The 18,759-nt window shown below is 51.8% G+C and overlaps 1 protein-coding gene across 1 annotated transcript in view; it reads left to right on the top strand.

The window, feature by feature from the left end:
• LOC139264014 (NEDD8 ultimate buster 1-like) overlaps positions 1–18,017 on the top strand; it is a 75,992-nt gene extending 57,975 nt beyond the window's left edge. Inside the window, exons 9-13 of the mRNA XM_070880116.1 lie at positions 1,513–1,620; positions 5,089–5,244; positions 13,688–13,810; positions 15,382–15,559; positions 17,591–18,017. Coding sequence (XP_070736217.1) covers positions 1,513–1,620; positions 5,089–5,244; positions 13,688–13,810; positions 15,382–15,559; positions 17,591–17,748 — 723 coding nt within the window. The 3' untranslated portion in view covers positions 17,749–18,017. The remainder of the gene's footprint in view (positions 1–1,512; positions 1,621–5,088; positions 5,245–13,687; positions 13,811–15,381; positions 15,560–17,590) is intronic.
• Positions 18,018–18,759: the final 742 nt, after the last annotated feature.

The raw sequence follows: 18,759 nt of genomic DNA, 5'->3' as shown, positions 1-18,759 counted from the left end.
TGTCTGCCCCCACACCTCCAGCATGAAGTGAGATTCCCATTGTTGTGAACAAAAGAGCTGTTACCAGGCATTCCTCGCTGATTGTCCTTTGACTGCTCTTGAGCACCCTGTTAGTGGTGTCAATGGCCCCATCCCAGACCGCATTGTCCACTGGGATGGCGTAAATGTCCGGTCAGCCTGCCATTGTCCGTGTTGAAAACCTGTTCTGGGGTCTATTGCTGCCTGGGGTGTGTCGAACTGCCCTTGCTTGCCTGCTGGGCTCTGAGTCGCGTTTATGATATTGACCCCTGATCCATCACCACGTTGGAGTCAGAGTTGCGCACGTATATTATTTTGGTTTCCTTTTCCCCCACCATAAAAGTCTGAGCCAGCAATGCCGTCGCTTCCAAGGTCAAGTTCTTGATCTCGATTAACTTTCTGAAAATCCCGGCATGACCGATGTCCTCAATAAAGAAATCCCTTAGCATCTCCCCCCTGCAGGCGTCTGTGAACTTACAGAGGCTGGCCAAGCGCCGGAGGTCCGCAACGAAGTCCAGTATGCTCTGTTCTTCCCGACGTCGGTGGGTATAAAATCTGTGTCGAGCCATGTGTATGCTGCTCACCGGTTTGAGGTGCTCACTGATTAGTTTGCTGAGCTCTTCAAAGGTTTTGTCCACCGGCTTCTCGGGTGCTAGCAGGTCTTTCATGAGCGCGTAAGTCTTAGGTCCACAGCTGGTCAGTAGATGAGCCCTTCGCTTGTCGGCCGCTGCATCTCCCAGCCAGTCCTTCGTGACAAAGCTCTGCTGAAGCCTCTCAATGAAATCGTCCCAGTCCTCACCAACACAGTATCGTTCCTCTGTGCTACCGGTGGCCATTCTCGTGGGTAGTTGATTCCCGTTTCTCGTCGCCAATGTAAAGTCCTTACACAATACCACAAATCCCACACGAGGCACATTCTATGGACAAGGTCACTCTGTGACCTGCACCTTTATTCACAGGACCAAGAAGTGATGACCCTGCGTGGGACCTCCCTTTATATACCTGGATGGCCAGGTGAGGAGTGTCTCCCACAAGTTCACCCCCTGTGGTCAATGTGTGCATTTCTCAAGTATATACAGTATTGCAGTGTTGTTACATGAAGGTTACATACATGACAATTTTACTTGTTCCCCCTTTCTCCACAGATGCTGCCCGACCTATTGAACATTTGCAGCATCTGCAGTATTTTGCTTCTTGTCTTGGGCAGAGAGGAATTCGGTACAAGTGAATCAAAGGGCTCCTATATTAACATCACTGAGCGTAATTTCCTCCCTTTTAATTAAGCAGACACGAGAGGGGAGAGGTCTGCACAGGACTGGTGGAGGTTTAGAGGGAGTGTGGAATCCTGGGACACCTCAGTATCCCGTTTTCTACACAGTATGAGGAGATCCCGAACCAGTGGGATATATTTACACCTTCCTGACAAAACCTTTACTGACAATGTTCCTGTGAGGTGAAATGGATTCAAAAATAGCCTCTCTTTTCTTTCTACAGGATGACAGTGGGAGACACAAGATACTGTTCCTACGGCTTTACGTGCTTTGGGGGGTATGGTTCTATCACAACAAATTGGAGAAGGATGCTCTGAGGGACCTCAAAAAGGTATAAAGTGTTTAGTTTCTGTTTAAGATCTATAGCTCCAGACATTTTTCTGTTCTTCTTCACTCCAATTATCCTGTCCTGAAGACAAAAACACTTGCTGGCAAGTGGGGGGAGGGGGGATTGGATGGGGAGAGTGGATGGATGGGGTAGGTCAGGGTATCCTCTGCTACCAAGTGGCCATACTTCAACAACAACTTGCATCTATATAGTGCTTTTAACATAGTAAAATATCTCAAGGCGCTACACAGGAGCGATTATCACACAAAATTTAACACCGAACTACATAAGGAGATATGAGATGGTGAGGTCACACCTGGAGTACTGCGTACAATTTTGGTCTCCATATTTAAGGAAGGATATACTTGCATTGGAGGCTGTTCAAAGAAGGTTCATTAGGTTGATTACGGGGATGAGGGGTTTGTCTTATGAGGATAGGTTGAGTAGGTTGGGCCTATACACATTGGAGTTCAGAAGAATGAGAGGTGATCTTATTGAAACTTATGATAGTGAGGGGGCTCGACAAGGTGGATGCAGAGAGGATATTTACACTCATTGGGGAAACTAAAACTAGGGGACATAGTCTTAGGACAAAGGGCTGCCCATTTAAAACTGAGATGAGGAGAAATTTCTTCTCTCAGAGGGTTGTAAATCTCTGGAATTCTCTGCCCTCTGCTGGGTCATTGAATATATTTAAGGTGGAGATAGACAGATTTTTGAACGATAAGTGAGTAAAGGGTTATGAGGTGCGGGCAGGGAAGTGGAGCTGAGTCCATGATCAGATCAGCCATGATCTTATTGAATGGCGGAGCAGGCTCGAGGGGCCAAATGGCCTATTTCTTATATTCTTATATAGGTGACCAAAGAGGTCAAAGAGATAGGTTTTAAGGAGCATCTTGAAGGAGGAGAGAGAGGTAGAGAGGTTTAGGGAGGGAATTCCAGAGCTTAGGGCCTAAGCAGCTGAAGGCACGGCCACCAATGGTGGGGGGGGGGGTGAAGAAAATCGGGGATGTGCTAGAAGCCAGACTTGGAGCAGCGCAGATATCTCGGAGGGTTGTAGGGCTGGAAGAGGTTGTAGAGGTAGTGAGGAAAGATTTGAAAACATGGATGAGAATTTTACAATTGCGATGTTGCCAGACCGGGAGCCAATGTAGGTCAGCGAGCACAGGGGTGATGGGTGAACCCTTGATAAAGAGTAACATCCCCATCAGCACCTGGGAATCCCTGGTCCAAGACCACCCAAAGTGGAGGAAGAGAATCCGGGAGGGCGCTGAGCACCTCGAGTCTCGTTGCTGAGAGCATGCAGAAAGCAAGCGCAGGCAGCGGAAAGAGCATGCGGCAAACCTGTCCCACCCACCCTTTCCCTCAACGACTATCTGTCCCACCTGTGACACAGACTGTAATTCCCGTATTGGACTGTACAGCCACCTGGGAACTCACTTGAGTGGACGCAAGTCTTGCTCGCTTTTGAGGGACTGCCTATGATGATGATGATGATGATGATGGGTGAACGGGACAATTGCAAGTTCACCCATGATGTCATCATCATAGGCGGTCCCTCGTATCGAGGATGACTTGCTTCCACGCCAAAAAGGGATGAGTTCACAGGTGTTTCAATGAAGGACCTAATATTCCAGATCCCGAACTACATGTTGAAGGGTGGAAGATGGCGGTGCGTGGATTTTTTTAACGTGTGGTGACCGTTGCACACCTGCCACCACACGGGCTTGACAGAGCGAGGTCTTGGTCCAGTGGCAAGAATTACCCAAGACGACTGGAGACCAGCTCTGCTGCACGGACCGAGTGCGCGCAGATATCGCAGTGTGGGCTGGCCCATGCTGCCCCTGGGCCCTCGCCTCTTCTGAGCCCCAAACTCACGCCTCTCCTGGGCCCCGGACACTTCCCTCTACAAACTCTTGCCGCTCCTTCGCCCCTCCTGCTGTGCCTGCCCGCACTGCAATCAGCGACCTGGCTTCGCAACCGTCGCCCTCCTGCATCAGCACGCGCTGCTCCCTGCAGTGGTATACCGCCGCACGCTGCTCCCTGCAGTGGTATACCGTCGCACGCTGCTCCCTGCAGTGGTATACCGCCGCACGCTGCTCCCTGCAGTGGTATACCGTCGCACGCTGCTCCCTGCAGTGGTATACCGCCGCACGCTGCTCCCTGCAGTGGTATACCGTCACACGTTGCTCCCTCTGATGGCCCTGGCCTGCTGGTGGTCTTGCAGGCCAGGACCACGCCGATTTCCGGGCCGGGCTGCCTCACGCTGCTCCCTCCAATGGCCCATGATGTGACTATAATTTGAGAGCAGGCCGTGAGGAATGGTTGAATTCAGCCATAAAGTAACGGGAAAATATTAATACAATAATGTAGATGGAAAAGATTGTAAAAATTTTCAATTTTTTAAATTCACTCCAGAAATATTCTTTTAAATGGAACTAAACATGCAAGGAGCACTTCACGGGGAATTACTTTCAGTGCAGGCACCTCCTTTATTTTTATATGCCTCGATGTGAGGGTTTTCCCGCTCAGATTGCACCAGCTCCTGGAGGAAACTCAGACACATTTGGATAGGCAATGCAATGGGATCTGTTCCACTGGCTTCTCACTCAGCACCCCACACTCCCAAAGCCACTTCTGGAATGGGCTGCAGCATTTTCAGATAGTCACTGTGGCATTATTGACAGGTGTCAGACAGTGGCTCAGTGGGTAACGCCCTCGACTCTGAGTCAGAAGGTTGGGGGCTCAAGTCCAGGGGCTTGAGCACAAAATCCAAGCTGACACTCCAGTGCAGTGCTGAGGGAGTGCTGCACTGTCAGAGGTTCCATCTTTCAGGTGATAAGTTAAACTGAGGTCTGTAAAAGATCCCATGGCACTATTTCAGAGAAGAGCAGGGGAGTTATTCCCTGGGCCCCAAGCTCTGGAACTACCTCTCTTTCCTCCTTCAAGACGCTCCTTAAAACCTACCTCTTTGACCAAGCTTTTGGTCATCTGCCCTAATTTCTTCCGATCTAGCTCGGTGTCACTCCTGTGAAGCGCCTTGTGACGTTTTACTACATTAAAGGCGCTATATTAATACAAATTATTGTTGTTGTGTCCTAGCCAACATTTATCCCTCAACCACTGTCATTAAAGCAGATTATCTGGTCATTATCGCATTGTTGTTTTTGGAACCTTGCTGTGTGTAAATTGGCTGCTGCGTTTCCCATATTACAATAGTACAAAAGTACTTCATTGGCTGTAAAGCACTTTGGCATGTCTTGAGGTCGTGAAAGGTCCTGTATAAATGCAAGTCTTACTTTTTAAGGCTTTTTTCGGGGTTAAAAACACTAAAATTGTGGAGCTGGAGAAGAGTAAATAATTGGGCCTTCTCCTCTCAATCCACCTATGTGGGTACAGCAGCGATCCTCGACTGAGACTAATATTGATGAATCGGCTGAAGTTGTTTGTTCTTTACCCATCTATCTTTAGGCAGAAGACCTATTGAAAGAGCTGTCTGTGAATGATTGTCTTCTGGGTTGCCTTATGAATCAAGGATTCACTAGTCATGAAGCCCGGCTTGCCCTCCGAGCCACTGGAGGTGGTGACATTGGGAAGGCCAAGTTGTATATTGAAGCAAGGAGAGAGGTTAGTGCTTTTACACAGGTGTGGATGGGACTCAGGGCTGGTTGAGTGCCTTGTTGCACCGCGGTCTCTCAAACATCTTTTTATCATGATGGATTGGCTAGCACCAGTGTCCAGTTCCATGGCTACAGGTAAGCCATTCAATTTTATATTTAGCATTATAGGTGGACATTTAACCGAAAAGGTGTACTTCAGCATCTGCCTCCTCTCTCTGAGGCTCGAAATTGCTTTGATCCACCATGGACCGATCTTCCTCTGCCACGTGATGGTTAGCAGGTTTTGCAGAGCTTGCAGCTCGTCTGCAAGCTCGTTGGAGGTGCCCCATCGTTCCACAGCTCTTGCAAACATACCCTTTGAAGCGGCATGAATAGGCTGAATGGAAGCCTCCACAATGCCAACAAGGTGTGAATTGCCTTGCATTCATCCTTTGTTGCGGACTCTGACTCATCTGGGTCACCTGTGGCCTGCTGGCAGTTGCAGACTCGTGGTTTCTGCCCTGTACATTTCTGCTCGCAAACACAGTTCCAGTTAATTTATGAACATTGCTAGCATTTATGTGCTGAGAGATTTGTTTGGTGGTATCACTGATGGACATAAACGCCTGTGCTATCGCAATGGCCTTACTGAGGGTCGGTGTCTCTACAGTCAAAAATTTTCGTAAGATGGTCTCGTGGCCAATGCCCAGTACAAAAAGCCTCTGAGCATCTGCTCCAGGTAGCCATCAAACTTACATTGTCCTGCAAGTCGCCTTAGCTCAGTGACGTAGCTCACCACTTCCTGACCTTCAGATCGCTGGCACGTGTAGAACCGATACCTCGTCATCAGCACGCTCTCCCTCGGGTTAAGATGCTCCCGAACCAGTGTACACAGCTCCTCACTGGAGCCAGAAGATTCTTCATGAGGCTGTAGGTCGGTGCCCCGCAGACCATGAGGAGGACCGCTCTCCTTTTTGCAGCGCTTCCTTCACCGTCCGGCTCATTGGCTACAAAGTACTGGTCTAGCCATTCAACATAGGCTTCCCAGTCCTCACCCTCCGAGAACTTCTCCAGGATGCCCACAGTTTGCTGCATCTTTGCATTGGATTCGTCGCCAGTTATTGAGTTCCTAACACAGATGAGAATGCACACAGCGAGGTTAAAGTCTTTAATAAGACACTCCATAGTGAGGAACAGGCCTTAGGGGCCGGCTTATATTCTGTGCTCCCAAGGGAAGATGGGATCCCTTGGGACGTCAGGGGATGTGCTCCCTGGTGGCGGAATATGGGAGTGCATGCTTTACAGATACACAACACTTTCCTCCCCTCTCCCTTTCTCTGCCCCTGCACTTGCTTAAAATCCTGTTACATCTCTAACTTTTTCCAGTTCTGACGAAAAGTCATCGGCCTGAATCGTTAACTTTTGTTTCTCTCCCTCCATAGAGATTGCCTGACCTGCTGAGTGGTTCCAGAATTTTCTGTTTCCCTTTCAGAACTTTTAGGAACAGGCTCTCGAAGACAATCTTTTTTGGGGGGAGGGGGTCATCGGGTTGGGGGGGGGAGGGGGGGGGGCGCTCTGTGCTCTCTTCGCCTGCCCGCTAACGATGATGGCGTCAAAATGGGTCGTTAGCCTTCCTGCCCCGCTACCACTGCCGATGCTCCTGGCTGAAAGAGCTGTCCATTCTGTCCCATTCAGCAGCTTGTTTTCACACACCATTTTATAAGCTACCATGGATCCTGGTTCCAGCATTGTTTCTGGTATCCAGCATTCCGTATCCCAGCGACCCACTGCATAAAAACAAGAGTATTCTCCGAACCTATCTCTTCACTCTTTCAGTGAAGATAACACATTTATGGCCTCTAGTTACTGACTCACCAACAAATGGAAATAGTTTTTTGCCAAAATACCTTTTCGAGACCTTTCATAATTTTAAGCACTATTAGATCTCCTCTTCGCCATCTCTATTCTAATAAAGAGAGCCCTGCTTTCTCTTGTCTCTCCTAATAATCTCATCCTCTCATCCCAGGTATCATCTTAATAATTCTCTACTGTACCCTCCCCATAGTCTTACCATCCTTCTTAAGATCCATATGCTTTTCTTAAAACAGGTTAGCAATTTAATGCTCCTATTTTTAAAGGTTTGTGTATTAGAATCCCTGAGTCCCTCTCTGCTCCTCAACTCATTTTAAAGTTTCCCCATTTAGTGTGTATTATGTTCATAGAATCATAGAATGGTTACAGCACAGAAAGATGCCATTCGGCCGGCTCTCTGCAAGAGCACCTCAGCTAGTCCAACTCTCCCGACCTCTCCCCGTAGCCCTTCAATTTTTTTTCCTTCAGGTACTTATCCCATTGCCTTTTATAAGCCACTATTGAATTTGCCTCCACATCTCTATCAAATCTCTTCTCAACCTTCTCTGCTCGAAGGAGAACAAACCCCAGCTTCTCCAGTCTATCCACGTAGCTGAAGTCCCTCATCCCTGGAGCCATTCTCGTAAATCTTTTTTGCGCCCTCTCTAAGACTTTCCCATCCTTCCTAAAGGGCAGTGCCCAGAACTGGACACAATACAGGTACAGTGTTGAGAATCCGGAGTTCCAGAATCCATACTGTTCCGGAATCCAGACACCAGGACAATCCGCCTCAGGCCCCTGCCGACCTCTCCCCCGCCGACCTCTCCGCCGACCTCTCCCCGCCGACCTCTCCCCCGCCGACCTCTCCCCCGCCGACCTCTCCCCCGCCGACCTCTCCCCCGCCGACCTCTCCGCCGACCTCTCCCCGCCGACCTCTCCCCCGCCGACCTCTCCCCGCCGACCTCTCCCCCGCCGACCTCTCCCTCGCCGACCTCTCCCCCGCCGACCTCTCCGCCGACCTCTCCCCGCCGACCTCTCCCCCGCCGACCTCTCCCTCGCCGACCTCTCCCCCGCCGACCTCTCCGCCGACCTCTCCCCCGCCGACCTCTCCCCCGCCGACCTCTCCGCCGACCTCTCCCCCGCCGACCTCTCCCCCGCCGACCTCTCCCCCGCCGACCTCTCCGCCGACCTCTCCCCGCCGACCTCTCCCCCGCCGACCTCTCCCCCGCCGACCTCTCCCCCGCCGACCTCTCCGCCGACCTCTCCCCGCCGACCTCTCCCCGCCGACCTCTCCCCCGCCGACCTCTCCCTCGCCGACCTCTCCCCCGCCGACCTCTCCGCCGACCTCTCCCCCGCCGACCTCTCCCTCGCCGACCTCTCCCCCGCCGACCTCTCCCTCGCCGACCTCTCCCCCGCCGACCTCTCCGCCGACCTCTCCCCGCCGACCTCTCCCCCGCCGACCTCTCCCCCGCCGACCTCTCCCCGCCGACCTCTCCCCCGCCGACCTCTCCCCGCCGACCTCTCCCCGCCGACCTCTCCCCCGCCGACCTCTCCCCCGCCGACCTCTCCCCCGCCGACCTCTCCCCGCCGACCTCTCCCCCGCCGACCTCTCCCCGCCGACCTCTCCCCCGCCGACCTCTCCCCGCCGACCTCTCCCCGCCGACCTCTCCCCGCCGACCTCTCCGCCGACCTCTCCCCGCCGACCTCTCCCTCGCCGACCTCTCCCCGCCGACCTCTCCGCCGACCTCTCCCCGCCGACCTCTCCCTCGCCGACCTCTCCCCGCCGACCTCTCCCCCGCCGACCTCTCCCCGCCGACCTCTCCGCCGACCTCTCCCCGCCGACCTCTCCCCCGCCGACCTCTCCCCGCCGACCTCTCCCCCGCCGACCTCTCCCCCGCCGACCTCTCCCTCGCCGACCTCTCCCCCGCCGACCTCTCCCCGCCGACCTCTCCCCCGCCGACCTCTCCCCCGCCGACCTCTCCCCGCCGACCTCTCCGCCGACCTCTCCCCGCCGACCTCTCCCCCGCCGACCTCTCCGCCGACCTCTCCCCGCCGACCTCTCCCCCGCCGACCTCCCCGCCGACCTCTCCCCCGCCGACCTCTCCCTCGCCGACCTCTCCCCCGCCGACCTCTCCGCCGACCTCTCCCCGCCGACCTCTCCCCCGCCGACCTCCCCGCCGACCTCTCCCCGCCGACCTCTCCCCGCCGACCTCTCCGCCGACCTCTCCCCCGCCGACCTCTCCCCGCCGACCTCCCCGCCGACCTCTCCCCCGCCGACCTCTCCCCCGCCGACCTCTCCCCCGCCGACCTCTCCCCCGCCGACCTCTCCCCCGCCTCGGGCCAACCCCACCCCGCTGCCGCACGGCCGCCCGACCCCCCCTCCCCTATCTACCTTGGTCCAGGCGTTTCCGGACTTGAGACGTCGGAAAGACATTCCGAAGTTCGGAAATACAGATAATCCGGAGCGGCCTCGGTCCCGAGGCTTCCGGATTCTAGACGCTGTACCTGTACTCCAGTTGAGGCCGAGCCAGTGATTTATAAAGGTTCATCATAACTTCCTTGCTTTTGTACTCTATGCCTCTATTCCGGAGTTCTGGAATCCATACTGTTCCGGAATCCAGACACCCGGCCAACCTCTCACCCGCCTCAGGCCCCCGCCGACCTCTCCTCCTGTCTCGGGCCCCCGCTGACCTCTCCCCCTGCCTTGGGCCCCCACTGACCTCTCCCCCGCCAACCTCTCCCCCGCCGACCTCTCCCCCTGCTTCGGGCCCCCGCCGACCTCTCCCCCACCGACCTCTCCCCCGCCGACCTCTCCCCCACCGACCTCTACCCCGCCGATCTCTCCCCCGCCGACCTCTCCCCCTCCTCAGGCCCCCGCCGACCTCTCCCCCTCCTCAGGCCCCCGCCGACCTCTCCCCGCCTCGGGCCTCCGCCGACCTCTCCCCCGCCGACCTCTCCCCCTCCTCAGGCCCCCGCCGACCTCTCCCCCTCCTCAGGCCCCCGCCGACCTCTCCCCCTCCTCAGGCCCCCGCCGACCTCTCCCCCTCCTCAGGCCCCCGCCGACCTCTCCCCCTGCCTCAGGCCCCCGCCGACCTCTCCCCCAGGATCCCATATGCTTTTTAAACCCCTTTCTCAACCTGCCCTGCCACCTTCAACAGTTTGTGCACATATATCCCCAGGTCTCTTTGTTCCTGCACCCCCTTTAGAATTATACCCTTCAGTTTATATTACCTCTCCTCATTCTTACTACCCCAATGTATCACTTCATACTTTTCTGTGTTAAATTTCTTCTGACACGTGTCCGCCCATTTCATCAGCCTGTCTATGTCTTCTTGAAGTCTATCACTATCCCCCTTGTTTCTTTATTCTTCCTTTCAAAATGTATCACCTCACATTTCTCGGCATTAAATTTCGTCTGCCATCTATCTGACTAATGTACTAAACTATCTGTCCTCCTGAAGTCGCGTACCGTCCGCCTCACAGCACCTTGTCAATAGATCAACCTCGCATGCTACCTTCTCACTGTCTCCCTCAGTCTTTTCTATCTTCACAAATATTCACAAAGACAAAAATTGAAAAGCTTTAAGTGTGTGGAGTAATTGGAGGAGCTTCTTATCTGTACCTATCAGTGGGTGGGGGGGGGTGAAGTGTTGGGTCTATCGGGGGTCAGGGGGAAGGAGTTGGGTCTATCTGGGGGCAGGGGGAAGGAGTTGAGTCTATCGGGGGGCAGGGGGAAGGAGTTGGGTCTATCGGGGGGGGTGGGGGGAAGGAGTTGGGTCTATCGGGGGGTGGGGGGGAAGGAGTTGGGTTTATTGGTGGGTGGGGGGTGGGGGGAAGGAGTTGGGTCTATCGGGGGTGGGGGGGTGAAGGATTTGGGTCTATCGGGGGTGGGGGGGAAGGAGTTGGGTCTATCGGGGTTGTTGGGGGGAAGGAGTTGGGTCTATCGGGGTTGTTGGGAGGAAGGAGTCGGGTTTATTGGGGGGTGGGGGGTGGGGGGAAGGAGTTGGGTCTATCGGGGGTGGGGGGTGAAGGAGTTAGGTTCTTACCGACAGGTCACCAATCGGCTTGTTTCACCTGAGTGTGACGACCACATTAGGCGTGGGAGAAGTTCATGACATGGTAGAGTTTCTTACCTTCCCTGCTCTGCTCAGATCATTAAACTTCTTCAGGCACTCCTGCGCCGTCCTGGGTGTGATTGAGCGGGCACTTAGTGGCCCTGCGACCTCAGCCCATGCCCGCCTCCTCACCGGGCGTGAGGGTTAAGAACGTAAGAAATAGGAGCAGGAGTAGGTCACCTGGACCCTCGAGCCTGCTCTGCCATTCAATAAGATCATGGCTGATCCGATCATGGACTCAGCTCCACTTCCCTGCCCGCTCCCCATAACCCTTTATTCCCTTATCGCTCAAAAATCTGTCTATCTCCACCTTAAATATAGTCAATGACCCAGCCTCCACAGCTCTCTGGGGCAGAGAATTTCACAGATTTACAACCCTCTGCGAGAAGATATTCCTCCTCATCTCAGTTTTAAATGGGCAGCCCCTTATTCTGAGACTATGTCCCCTAGTTTTAGTTTCTCCTATGAGTGGAAATATCATCTCTGCATCCGCCTTGTCGAGCCCCCTCATTATCTTATATGTTTCAATAAGATCACCTCTCATTCTTCTGAACCCCAATGTGTCGAGGCCCAACCCACTCAACCTACCTTCATAAGTCAACCCCCTCATCTCCGAAATCAGCCTCGTGAACCTTCTCTGAACTGCCACCAATGCAAGGATAGCGTTCCTTAAATACGGAGACCAAAACTGTACGCAGTACTCTAGGTGTGGCCTCATCAATACTCTGTACAGTTGTAGCAGGACTTCTCTGCTTTGGTACTCTCTCCTCCTTGCAATAAAGGCCAACATTCCATTGGCCTTCCTGATTACTTGCTGTACCTGCATACTAACTTTTTGTGTTTCATGCACAAGGACCCCCAGGTCGTGCTGTACTGCAGCACTTTGCAATTTTTCTCCATTTAAATTAGAATTTGCTTTTCTATTTTTTTCTGCCTAAGTGGATCACCTCACAGTTTCCCACATTATACTCCATCTGCCCACTCAATTAGCCTGTCCATATCGTTTTGCAGATTTTTTGTGTCCTCCTCACAATTTGCTTTCCCACCATCTTTCTATCATCAGCAAACTTGGCTACATTACACTCGGTCCCTTCATCCAAGTCATTAATATAGATTGTAAATAGTTGAGGCTCCAGCACCGATCCCTGCGGCACCCCACTAGTTACTCTTTGCCAACTGGAAAATTACCCATTTATCCCCACTCTGTTTTTTGTTAGTTAGCCGATTTGCTCTCCATGCTAATATTTTGTTGCTGAGATCGATGAGTTGATAGCACATCCCTTGCACCTCATCCCACAGGGCCTGAAGGTCCTCGGCTACAAAAATTGAAGACTCTCTTCTGCGGATTCAGAGGTTCTCATCTGTGAGAAGGTAGAAGTTAGAGCCAGTTCAGACGCTCTGCAGATACAGTCTTGTGCAGCTTCAAATACCCGAGGACACTGCCCTGGGTTGAGCTCAACTTTATTATTTCTTCCTTCTTTGCACTCACTGTGACCCTTGCATTTTCGCGCCAAAAGGTGCACATAAATCAGCATTTAAACGTACATAGAAACATCGAAAATAGGTGCAGGAGTAGGCCATTTGGCCCTTCGAGCCTGTACCACCATTCAATATGACCATGGCTGATCATACAACTTCAGTATCCCATTCCTGCTTTCTCTCCATACCCCTTGATCCCTTTAGCTGTAAGGGCCACATCTAACTCCCTTTTGAATATATCTAACGAACTGGCCTCAACAACTTTCTGTGGTAGAGAATTCCACAGGTTCACAATTCTCTGAGTGAAGAAGTTTCTCCTCATCTCGGTCCTAAATGGCTTACCCCTTATCCTTAGACTGTGACCCCTGGTTCTGGACTTCCCCAACATCGGGAACATTCTTCCTGCATCTAACCTGTCCAGTCCTGTCAGAATTTTATATGTTTCTATGAGACCCCCTCTCATTCTTCTAAATTTCAGTGAATTTAAGCCTAGTCGATCCAGTCTTTCTTCATATGTCAGTCCTGTCATCCCGGGAATCAGTCTGGTGAACCTTCGCTGCACTCCCTCAATAGTAAGAATGTCCTTCCTCAGATTAGGAGACCAAAACTGTACACAATATTCAAGGTGAGGCCTCATCAAGGCCCTGTACAACTGCAGCAAGACCTCCCTGCTCCTATACTCAACTCCTCTTGATATAAAGGCCAACATGCCATTTGCCTATAGTTGCCAGCAGAAACGTTTGGACCATGGCTCATTGGTGATGAGAATGGCCTTTTCTCATTCCGATGCTGGCTGTCGCTGCTAACGTTAGCTCTGACTGTTGAGGCCTTTCAAATAGCCCTGTGCGCAAACTTGAAAACTATTGCAAACTTTGCTTCATACAGACTCCGTTAGTTGGGACAAATAAACTCATTAGCTTCCATGAGCGGGAAGATGTGACTGGTATTTACCACCTCTCATGTCAGTTATCCTTCTCAAGCAAAGTCAAACAAACTAACCAATGCTTACCTCCCGATTTGGAACAGAGGGCCCGACAGCAAACGATAGAAGCGGAGAAAAGAAGGGAAGGGCTCCGTCGGCCAATGGAAGTGGACCATCCAGAACAGGCTGTGTCTGAGGAGAACAGGACACCTGGTCAGGCAGGCCAGGTAATAAAAACACAAGAGTCGATCGTTTTACAAATGATGCTGAGCTCCAGCTCAGACTATTTTCTTAGGAACTTTCACTTAACTGTTTACCACAGAAACAGCAACTTGCATTTTATGTCGTGCTTTTAAAGTAGTACAGTGCCCCCAGGCACTTCACAAGAGCATTATCAGACAAAATTTGACACTGAGCCACATAAGGAGATATTAGAACAGGTGACCAAAAGCTTAGTCAAAAAGGTAGGTTTAAGGAACGTCTTAAAGGAGGAGCGAGAGATAGAGAAGAGAGTTAGGGAGGGAATTCCAGAGCTTAGGGCCCAGGCAGCTGAAGGTGCAGCCACCAATGGTGGGGCGATGGAAAATAGAGATGCGCAAGAGGGCAGAATTGGAGGAGTGCAGAGATCTTGGAGAACAGCAGGGCTAGAGGAGGTTATAGAGGTAGGCTGGGGCGAGAGCATGGTTAACATGTGATATTGAGACGTGATAAGGTTCTTGTACTGCTGATGATTCTGTCCGCATCTGGTGAAGCTTGAAATGAATTCTGTTGTGAACAGAGGGATTTTAAACCGAGGCAAAATGTTGTCGGTATTCTGGGGGATCTTACTCCATGAGCTGGTGCCTGTCTTCAGACCACTCGACCTGACTACTCCAGCTGATTAGAAAAGAAAATTCCCTCTTTACTTATTAAAACCAAATCAACTTAAAAATTGCCCGAATTCAAGGGTCGGGTGGACAGTTACAACAAAATGATTTATTGCTAACTGGCAAAATAGATGAGTGCTCCACGCTTTGGATCAAATGGTTTTAAAGGTGATTTGTACCTGAGTTTCTCGTGGTGCCGATGCAGTGTTGGCAATGATGTAAGGCCTCTATGCACCACCTGACGCAATATTTATACCTTTACCCAATCAGTATCGCCAACCCAATATTCGTATCTGGTGTCAGGGGAAGGTGAGCGGACAAAGTGCTGGGATTGGTCCAACCCATACAATCATACCTCCTGTCAAAGGTGACAGAGTAAAAAGAAGAAAGAAAAACTTGCATTTATATAGCGCCTTTCACGACCACAGGACATCTCAAAGCACTTTACAGCCAACTAAGTAATTTGGAGTGTAGTCACTGTTGTAATGAGGGAAACGCGGCAGCCAATTTGCGCTCAGCATCTCCCACAAACAGCAATGTGATAATGACCAGATAATCTGTTTTTTTTAGTGATGTTGATTGAGAGATAAATATTGGCCAGGACACTGGGAATAACTCCCCTGCTCTTCTTCGAAATAGTGCTGTGGGATCTTTTGCGTCCACCTGAGAGGGCAGATGGGGCCTCATCCGAAAGACGGCACCTCCGGCAGAGCAGCGTTCCCTCAGCACTACACTGGAGTGTCAGCCTATATTTATGTGTAGCACTAAACATAGCAGTGAGCTTCTGCCCTCCAGTCTAATGGAGCACACCTAATGACAAAATGAGAGAAACAGATTAAAGTGAGAAGTAAAATTAATATTAGCATGTATTATCCTTTTTTTTTACTTTTATTGCCGTTTTCTAAATGTTTCTGTTTTGTGGCGATGCCCAGGTTTCACTTCCAAGTGCAAATCCCGTGCCATCAGCTGGTGCAGGGGTGCCATCGCCCCCTGGTGGGACCTCGACCTCAACCACACCAAGCGGGCCACCAGTTAGAGAGGGAGCACCATCGCCTCCTGGTAAGACCACACCCTCAGCCTCCTCACCATCTGCCACCTCTGCAGCTACAGGTAAGGAAGAAAACATTAAAAAAGAACTCTGCAAAACCGCCAACCTTGGTATAACTGAGAGCTACAGAAAGGTCTCTGCCAATCTCTCTTTTTCAATTGCCTTTGGGGCGGAGCGGGCATATATTGTGGTGCACAAGGTATCGCAATGCTGTGGGACCGGCTGGATGGACCGTCATTGTTCATATGTTCACAATCCTTTCTCATTGAGCATTTTCCGAAGCAGTGAGGTAGACCAGTATTTTGCTTTAAGGTTTTTAGGTGTCAGCCACAGCTCAGTGGCAGCACACTCACCTCTGAGTCAGGACGTGGGGTTCAAGCACTACTCCAAAGACATGAGCTTATATTCCAGGTTAACACTTCAGTGCAGTTTGAGGAGATGCCATCTTTTAGGATGAAACATTAAACCGAGACCCTGTCTGCCCTCTCCCATGACACTATTTGAAGAAGAGCAGGGGAGTTCTCCCTCTGGTGTCCTGGCCAATATTTATGGGCGCGTTTATTTGTACTGTAAAAATGGCCGCCCTTTGTCTCTGATTGGTCCCCTTGGAGGATAAGCCACACCCTGAAGTTTCTCTGCAATGTGTAACTGGAACCGTCCAGCCCAAGTTCTCACTGACTTCGCAAATTGTAATTCGGTCCGCTTTGACTTCCAGAAGCCACAGAGGATAGATCTCCCCAGAAGCCACCAAGTGCCAGCCGAAGTCCCTTAATCCAGTGCAAGTGCTGCCTCCCCCAGCCAAAGTCCCTCCTTATACCAGCACAAGTGCATGACCTTAACCCTCCCTCCCCCACCCACCCACACCACCCACCACCACCACTAACATAGATGGGGCATTGTGTACAGATTGTTAACAAGTTTACTGTGTATGAAGTGAATAGTGACACTGTCATGACTTCTGGATATCATCCACTTCAACGATGTCCTTTGTAGGGGGTTGTAAGAACGTGATCCGTGATCCCTGAGTTCCCTCTCTCCCCTCCGATCCCCCCCACCCGTGTCTCTCTATCTCCCACGCCCAGTCTCTCTCTCTCTTTCCCACCAGCCCCCCCCCCCAGGCTCTCTTCCTGCCCCCACCACGCTCTCTCCCTCCCACTCCCCACACTCTCTCTCTCTCTTCCCCCCCCCACTCTCGCTCCCCCCCCACCACACTCTCTCTCCCCCCCCCCCATGCTCTCTCTCTCTGTCCCCCACTCCCAATGCTCTCTCTCTCTCTCTCTCTCTCTCCCCCCACGCTCTCTCTCTCTCTCTCACCCCCTACGCTCTCTCTCTCTCTCTCCCCCCAGGCTCTCACTCTCTCTTTCTCCCCCTCCCTGCGCTCTCCCCCCACCCTCTCCACGCTCTCTCTCTCCCCCCTCCCCCCCCCCCCCCAGGCTCTCACTTTCTCTGTCTGCCAATCCACACGCTCTCTCTCCCCCCTTCCCACGCTCTCTCCCCCCCACGCTCTCACTCTCTCTCTCTCTCCCCCTCCGCACGCTCTCTCTCTCTCTCCCCCCCCCCCAACCACACTTTCTCTCTATCTCTCTCCCTCCACCATGCATCCCCCTCCCCTCACCACCCTGTCTCTCTCTCTCTCTCTCTCTCTTCTCCCTCATCCCCTTCTCGACCGCCCGCTAGGTCAGGGCCGCCCAGGGATCGGGGGCTCTCGGATCAGGGCTGCTCGGTCGGGGGATCAATGGGCAACGTGGTCGGAATGATTCAGGTTCAGGGCCCAGTTCCAGTTCGACATTTCCAGTTCGGGCGGGAGGATTGGGGGCACAGTACAAATAATCACTTTGAATATTTAACCCTCAACCAACATCGCTAAATCAGGTGGTTTGATCATTATCACAGTGCTGTTTATGGGACCTTGCTGTGTGCAAATTCACTACTGCATTTCCCGACAGTGCAAAAGTAACTACCCTTTTAAAAGTATATCATTGGCTGTAAAGTGTGTTGGGACATCTTGAGGACATGAAAGACATAGTATAAATCCAAGTCCTTTCTTCTCTCTTTAACACACGGCTTTGACATACTTGTTTCTTTATTATCAGATGCCCAAGGTAACCCAGAGCAAGATGATATGCTTAAAGAAATCCTGGCATACCTGCCTCAGGATGAGGATGACTACATCGATCTGTCCCTGGAGGAAGAGGAGGACGTTATCGATGAATATAAGGCCAAACTTAATAAAAATGGCACAAAAGACTGAGAAGGAGGCTACGTCCCCCCCACAGAACGCAGAGACTGAGTTGGAGGTTCAAGTTCCCAAACCCAAAAAAAGCAAAAGACCTCCCCTTGCCCACGATGGAAAGCGACGACCAATCAAAATCCACGAGCCCAAACATCGCCAAGCCCCCACCACAAACAGACAAACATGGCCGCACCACGACTGACAATGCTAACCAATGGGAAAAGAGGTCAAGGGTCCAATATGCATGCAGCAGGCACAAATTACCAAACCAGACTGATTCCCGGAATGGCGGGATTGACATATCAAGAAAGACTGGATCAACTGGGCTTGTATTCACTGGAGTTCAGAAGAATGAGAGGGGATCTCATAGAAATGTTTAAAATTCTGACGGGTTTAGACAGGTTAGATGCAGGAAGAATGTTCCCAATGTTGGGGAAGTCCAGAACCAGGGGTCACAGTCTAAGGATAAGGGGTAAGCCATTTAGGACCGAGATGAGGAGAAACTTCTTCACCCAGAGAGTGGTGAACCCGTGGAATTCTCTACTGCAGAAAGTTGTTGAGGCCAATTCACTAAATATATTCAAAAAGGAGTTAGATGAAGTCCTTACTACTAGGGGGACCAAGGGGTATGGCGAGAAAGCAGGAATGGGGTACTGAAGTTGCATGTTCAGCCATGAACTCATTGAATGGCGGTGCAGGCTCGAAGGGCCGAATGGCCTACTCCTGCACCTATTTTCTATGTCTATGTCTATGTCTAACCAGTGGCGACGGGTGGCGAGATAACCGAATGGATAAATAACTTGTGCGATGAATCGACTTGCGTGATATTTTAAATTATCCGATTGGGGAGATCTGCTTTGATGCCTTTCCCAGGCTTCCTCGCTGCTCTCGGTCTCCTGGCCATTCAGTCTGCACAGTGAGTCAACGGATGTTATCACAACCGGAATGGCCTCACTCAAATGCTGCTGTCAAATCTGACGCCGGATTTTACATAGAAACATAGAACATAGGTGCAGAAGCAGGCCATTC

Source organism: Pristiophorus japonicus, chromosome 5, assembly GCF_044704955.1.
Source record: "Pristiophorus japonicus isolate sPriJap1 chromosome 5, sPriJap1.hap1, whole genome shotgun sequence".
NCBI classification, from domain to species: domain Eukaryota; kingdom Metazoa; phylum Chordata; class Chondrichthyes; family Pristiophoridae; genus Pristiophorus; species Pristiophorus japonicus.
This window is presented reverse-complemented; position numbering and strand designations above follow the sequence as displayed.